This window comes from Asparagus officinalis, chromosome 5, assembly GCF_001876935.1.
Source record: "Asparagus officinalis chromosome 5, Aspof.V1, whole genome shotgun sequence".
In the NCBI taxonomy this organism is placed as follows: Eukaryota; Viridiplantae; Streptophyta; class Magnoliopsida; order Asparagales; family Asparagaceae; genus Asparagus; species Asparagus officinalis.
Window position 1 is genome coordinate 113438896 of NC_033798.1, and position 7117 is coordinate 113446012.

At 43.5% G+C, this 7117-nt stretch overlaps 2 protein-coding genes across 2 annotated transcripts in view; both read left to right on the forward strand.

Moving 5' to 3' along the window:
• LOC109840739 (exocyst complex component EXO70A1-like) overlaps window positions 1-6324 on the forward strand; it is a 14492-nt gene extending 8168 nt beyond the window's left edge. Inside the window, exon 12 of the mRNA XM_020409487.1 lies at window positions 5993-6324. Coding sequence (XP_020265076.1) covers window positions 5993-6101 — 109 coding nt within the window. The 3' untranslated portion in view covers window positions 6102-6324. The remainder of the gene's footprint in view (window positions 1-5992) is intronic.
• On the forward strand, window positions 1557-2722 carry LOC109840740. Its single transcript, XM_020409488.1, has 2 exons — window positions 1557-2138; window positions 2465-2722. The coding sequence occupies exons 1-2, from the start codon at window positions 1594-1596 to the stop codon at window positions 2562-2564; spliced, it is 645 nt and encodes a 214-aa protein (XP_020265077.1). The 5' UTR covers window positions 1557-1593; the 3' UTR covers window positions 2565-2722.

The following is a 7117-nucleotide window of genomic DNA, read 5'->3' on the forward strand; positions in this document are numbered from 1 at the left end:
AAAATGTTGTTCTACCTATTGCCACACGTGTACTTATTATGTATAAGCTACAGACATTTGGCTATTTATGCACAAAGTGAATGCGGAAGTTTGCCTTTTTCTCGTCGCAATACCTTTGCTTGGTTTGTGTTGACGTCAATTAATACCACTGACTACCTAAACTATCCAGATATGGATATCAAACATGTACTGAGAATTTGTAATTCAGTTTAGTTTTCATTGTTGACATATTAGTATAGTTAAGGGGCTTATATGTAAGATGTGTTTTGTAGGGCTTATATAAGCCCATGTTATCTTATCAATGAGATTAGGGTTTCAATTCTATTTGGTATCAGAGCCTCCTCCAAACCCTAGCCGCCGCCCCCCCCCCACCCCCCCTCTCATGTCCACCTCGCTGGCCCCCCACATCCCCCATCTTTGCGGCTTGCCTCCCCTCCACCAACCGTTCGGATTCACCGAAAACCCCATAACCTTTGGATCAGCAGCCAACCGGCCCCCTCCACTTCGATCAGCCCACCCCCCCTATCCTTACTCCGATAGCCCCCCCCCTCCTCCCACTTCCGATCAGCCCCCCCCCTCGCATTCCGATCGCCACCCCTCACTCCGCTCACTTGTCGATCAACCGGCCCGCCCCCTTTTTCACTTCCGATCAGATCCCCCCCCCCCTCACTTCCGATCAGCCCCCACTTCCGATCAGCAGCCCCCCCCCCACTTCCGAACAGCCCCCCTCTCGCCAACAACACCCCCTCCTTTTTTTCTACACCGTGTCCGAACGCTCGAAGCTTGACATGGTTCCGTCGACACGCGCGGATCAGTCCTCGAACTGATGACGATGAAGATGTATATATTCACGTCGATGAGAATATCCCTACTTTTTTATTCTTGTTTCCTCTGAGAAACGAGCAGTTTGTCTGAAGATCTTACCTTTTTGGCAGCAGAGGTGCTGTCGAAATTTTCCCTGCCAGCAACAAGGGTCGAAGAGAGAGGTGACCAGGCTGTGGGTTGAGAGCTTGATTATGGAGGAGATTATCAAGAAAGTTGAACCCCGCGGAGGTGTCAACTTTGATGAAGCTGATGAAGTTGTCGGCTGGTGAGAGCGCGACAAAACCATCCAAGAAGTTAGAACTTCCTACCATAGATCTGAAGCTTGATGGACCATGTACTTACCTGAGCTGGTCACGACGGATGAGATACACCCTTGCAGGGAGGAACCTGGAGGATTATCTGACAGGAGAGGTGACAGAGCCGGATGAGGACTCGGAGGGGAGAGATGAGTGGAAGGCCACTCACATGTTGGTGTATATCTGGCTCCTCAACTCATTGGTCCAGTCGATCGCCGCCACAGTTGATGCCATTGAGAAGGTGAAGGATGTCTGGGAGAATTTGAGGAGGACCTATGATGGAGTAGAGAATAACCTGCGGGTGTTCCAGATTAAGGGAGAGATCGACGCCACAGTCCAGGAAGAGAGGACTGTACAGGAGTATGCCACAGAGCTGGAACGTCTGTGGCTAGATTATGATCACTTCTCACCTCGGGCGAGCTGTAAGGACTCGGGATATAAAGAGCGGGAGGCCTTCCTACAGGAAAGGACTATGGTATTCCTCACGGGATTAACATCAGAGTTCGCTCAGCGAATTGCATTGTTGCTCATTCATCCGAAGATTTCCACGCTTGAGGAGGCTGTCTCTGTTATGATCCAGGAGGAGACTCGTATTAGGCTGCAGGCGGGGACAGGTGGACTTCCTGTGGTGAAGTCAGCACTGGCAGTCTCTAGCAACACTAGATCTAGGGAAGAGACTCGACAGTGTTACAACTGCGGTGCGGTGGGTCATCTAAGGCATGCTTGCACCAAGCCACCCAAGAAAGGAGATTCGGGTGGACGTGGACAGTTCGGAGGTCGTGGTCGTGGCCGTAGGGGTCGACGAGGTGGAAGAGGAGCAGGGAACCGGGCGAATCTGATGATAGCAGAGGAAGAAGAAGTTGAGGTGGTCTTTACTGAGAAGGATCGTGCTCTCCTGGCGATACTCGGGAGGAAGCAGCAAGTAACAGGGGATGAAGACTTAGAAGTGGAACGAGGAGGCATCCACTTCGTTTTTCACCAGAGGCAACACTGCTACCTATGCTCATCCGACCAAAGGTACTGATGACATACATGCTCTTGCTTCTATGTCTCCCGACAGATCATCAGAATGGATAGTCGACTCTGGTGCGTCTCGACGTGTGACAGGTAATGCTAGTGAGTTCTCATCATATACTCATTTAGCATCGCCTGATAGTATTCAAACAGCTGATGGTACATTTCAGCCGGTGGTTGGTAAGGGTACAGTCGATTATACTGGTTCTGTAACTTTATCCAATGTTTTGCATGCTCCTTCCTTTCCAGTCAATCTTTTGTCCATTAGTTCTATCATCCTCCAACTAAAATGCATTGTTTCTTTTGATATTCCCAAGGTGGTTTTTTAGGAGAAGGGGACAGGGCGGAGACTTGGGACTGGCACATGGCGTAGTGGACTGTGGTATCTGGATCGTGAAGGGCTGGATTCAGCATTGGTGTCAGTCGTAGAGGAAGCAGGAGTAGGATCTAAAATGAGTGCTGAGTGTGAGTTAATGCTTCATCACCAACGTTTGGGACACTCATCCTTTAGTGTTTTAGGTAGATTGTATCCTTCCTTATTTGAAAAAGCAAATAAACAAGAACTTGTGTGTGATGCATGTGAGTTTGGAAAGCTTACTAGAAGCTCTTATGTTAGTTCTAGTCATAGAAGTTCTCATGCATTTGACTTGGTACATTCAGATGTTTGGGGGTCTTGTTCCACAAGTTCTATGAATGGATACAAGTATTTGTTACATTTATTGATTGTTTCTCTCGTGTTACTTGGTTATACCTGATGAAGAATAAGAGTGAAGTGTTTGGATGCTTCCAAAACTTTCATAGAAATGTTCAGACTCAATACGGAGCAGTGGTGAAGGTATTAAGGTCGGATAATGGGACAGAGTATACCAACAGAGCGTTTGAAGAATATTTGTCAGCTCAGGGAATACATCACCAGACAACCTGTCCATACACACCAGCTCAGAATGGGGTAGCGGAAAGGAAACAACCTGTCCATACACACCAGCTCAGAATGGGGTAGCGGAAAGGAAGAACATATATCTTTTAGAGGTTGTTAGAAGCATGATGATCTCTATGAATGTCCCAGAAACATTATGGGGGCAAGCAATATTGACTGCAGCAGCGCTGATCAACAGAATGCCCTCGAGAGTGCTGGATTGGAAATCTCCGTGTGAGACATTGAAGGGAGATAATGGTGGGATTCTTCCACTTAAAGTGTTTGGTTGTGTGTGCTTTGTGAAGAACAACAGGCCATCTGTCGGGAAACTTGCCCCTAGAGCTGTGAAGTGTATCTTTGTGGGATATTCTGCTACTCAGAAGGGATATGTTTGCTAGAGCCCGGTGGAAAAAAGGTTGTTTGTGAGCATGGATGTGTACTTTCGAGAACTCGAGTCATATTACACCCGGAAAGTAACTTCATCCGTTGGTAACTCGCCCAATACTAGAAGTATGAGGCGAGAGGAGGAGAATGGTGAGAGATCGGTGAACAATGTGAAGAAATCAATTTCTGTATCGATTCCTTGGGAGGGAGAATTGGTTGAGGAGGAGCAGGAGAATGAAGAAGAAAAGGAAAATGAGACAAGAGGTGTTAGGCCCACGGTTCAGTGGGAGCTATTAATCTATAGTAGGAAGGGAAAATAAATTATAGGAACAGTACCTATAGTGCCACTAGTGCTGCCAAGTCTCTTACCAACGCCTGCCCCGACTCCTGAGACACCTACACCACCACCAGTTTCATCCCAAGGTGATAACATTCCTCTCCCTACTGATAACATTCCTCTCCCTACTCCTCCCACACCAATATCAGTACGGAGGACTACTCGTAGTAATACGGAAAATCCTCCCGATAGATATGGTTGGGATCTTGCCCAATTTGTATCATATTCTAATATTCACCCTACACATGGGGCATTCATTGCATCATTGGACTCTGCTACTGTACCTAACAATTGGCAGGTTGCTAAGAAGGACCCAAAGTGGAAAGCGGCTATGCACGAGGAGCTAGGGGCTCTTGAGAAGAACCGCACTTGGGAGTTAGTAAAACTACCAAAAGGGAAGAGAGTAGTTGGATGCAAGTGGGTCTTCACTGTGAAGCAGAATCCAGACGGACAGGTTGAGCGCTGGTGGCAAAAAGGATATAGTCAGACATATGACATCGACTATGATGAGACTTTTGCACCGGTGGCGAAGATGAGCACTGTTCGGACCTTGATCTCTCTGGCAGTAAATGGTGGATGGAAGCTACACCAATTAGATATGAAGAATGTATTTTTTTATGGAGATCTGGTGGAAGAAGTATACATGGAAATTCTGTCAGGATTCGATATAGATCAGACAGTGGGCAAGGTCTGCAGATTGAAAAAGTCTCTATATGGTCTGAAGTAATCTCCTCGTGCTTTGTTCGACAGATTTAGGCGGGCTATGATAGGTATGGGATACCGGCAGATTAACGCCGATCATACCGTGTTCTTTCGACGAAATGAAGGTCACATCACCATGCTTGCGGTATATGTGGATGATATGATTATTACAGGGGATGATGAGAAGGAGATTGCCCAACTCAAAGTGAGACTGGACAAGGAATTCGAGGTGAAAGATCTTGGCTTGCTTCGATACTTTCTTGGAATAGAGATAGCTCGAGGAACGGAGGGGATTGTCCTATCCCAGAGAAAGTATACACTGGATCTTCTCAAAGAGACAGGGATGTTAGGGTGTAAATCTGTAACTACACCGATCGACCAGAAGTTCAAGCTGGGTGTTGTAGCTGGAGAACCAGTTAACCATGACAGATACCAAAGTCTGGTGGGCAGGTTGATCTATCTGAGTCACACACGTCCCGATATCTCTTTTGCAGTAAGCGTGGTGAGCCGCTACATGCATGATCTAAGGAAGGGTCATATGGACGCTGTGTACCAGATTCTGAGATATTTGAAGAGTGCCCCCGGAAAATGGCTGATATTCAGAAAGAATAGACATGTGAGCATTGATGGTTACTGCGACTCTGATTGGGCTAGTTGTGCTGATGACAGGAGGTCCACCTCAGGATATTGCATCTTTATAGGAGGCAACTTGGTCTCGTGAAAGAACAAGAAGCAGTCAGTGATGGCGAGATCAACAGCTGAAGCAGAGTATAGAGCTATGGCCTTAGGAGTTGCGGAGTTGTTGTGGTTGAAGAGTATGCTGGTGGAGCTGAAGCTGGATCAATGAACAAAGATGAAACTGTGGTGTGATAACAAGTCAGCCATCAGTATCGTCAATAACCCAGTGCAGCATGATAGAACCAAACACATTGAGATCGATAGGTTCTTCATCAAAGAGAAGTTGGACAGTAGACTACTGGAGTTAAGTCATGTTTCAACTAAAGACCAGGCAGCAGATTGTCTGACTAAGGGACTTAGCTCAGTAGATATGATTAGAGGATGTGACAAGATGGGCTTAGTGGATATCTTTCGCCCATCTTGAGGAGGAGTGTTGACATATTAGTATAGTTAAAGGGTTTATATGTAAGATGTGTTTTGTAGGGCTTATATAAGCCCATGTTATCTTATCAATGAGATTAGAGTTTCAATTCTATTTCATCAAAGTAGAAAGATATGCCAAAGGATTCTGAAATAGTACTGTTTCTTTGAAGTGTGAAATTTTTGTGATAGGCATCTCACTGAGAAACTAGAAGGTCTCGACCGTCTGGTTGTAGGTTTAGGCTGATGGCAAGTTATTTCAGATAATCCGTTCTGGGTTTTATAGCTACATGTAATGTATTTGACCTTACATCGTCTTTTGAATGGTGGTAATGTTTTACAGTCATAATATTTGAGGTCAAATGTTCTTCTCATTATAATTATGAACACATCCTTTTTTTTCCCCTCCTTTTCGTTCAGGCCACTTGTTGAGAGTGGGAAGAACCCACAGAAATATATCAGATATTCGCCAGAAGATCTTGACCGAATGCTAGGTGAGTTCTTCGAAGGAAAGCTTCCAGGAGCCTGAAGTCAAGTTTGAAAGGTGCCGTTATGTTTGTAATGTTGTATATTTTAGGTAGCCCCTTGTGCACAGGTTAATATAACTTTTAGTTCCGTGTATCGCTGTAGAATCTTGTATCGCTTCTCTGTGGAATTTGTTGGTCCTGAAGGAAGGGTTGGGTTTCAGGGATGTATTTTGAATGATTAGTTAAAATAATAAAGCTACTAACATAACTTTAGCTTTTGAGATACTCTGTGATAGTTATATTTAACTTCTTTGTACATTTTAAAGACCACAATAGAATTGCATGGAAAAATATTATTGTTGTCGATCCTAATATTTGAGATAAAAGTTTTGCTGCTGTTGTTTATTTACATTAAAGAAATTATTTCCTATCTCCAAACGTTTTGATAGCCATCAATTTTAATATGATACTGTTCAAGTATTTGTTCTGGTGTTTGAAAAAATAATATTTGTTCCAAGGGTTTTTTTTAAGAGCCCGCCTTTAACATAGGGTCATTCTATAGAAATTATCTTTATTTTTCAATTAAAATATGAATAATCTGTAAAGAGTTTGTAAAGAGTTTCTTGTTGCAATCAACACCCTGACTCTACTTTTCAGATAATTTTTTAGGTAATTAATCCCACCTAACCTCCATCAAAGATTTATCTCTTTGATATACTGGGTATTTAACAAACTAGTTATTATAGAAAAATCGAGAAAAGTTGACTTAAAAATGAGTTCAGGTGGGTGCTTGCAACAAAAAAACTATTTTTTTTAAGAAAAAATATCCTCACTATTTAAAATATTATGTATACTAGAATTTTGACTATGAAAACGTTTTATGTTTGTATTAATAAATATATGTGAAGATAATTTCATCTTTCTATAAAGAGTGTGCATTTAAGAGATACGCGGAGAGAATAACAGTCAAGCAATATTTCTTTGAACCTAAAATCCTCCATTGATTTTCTTTATGCATTAGTATAAATAAATTATTCTATAGTTATATGCATAGAACTTTGCTTTTTTATAACATAAA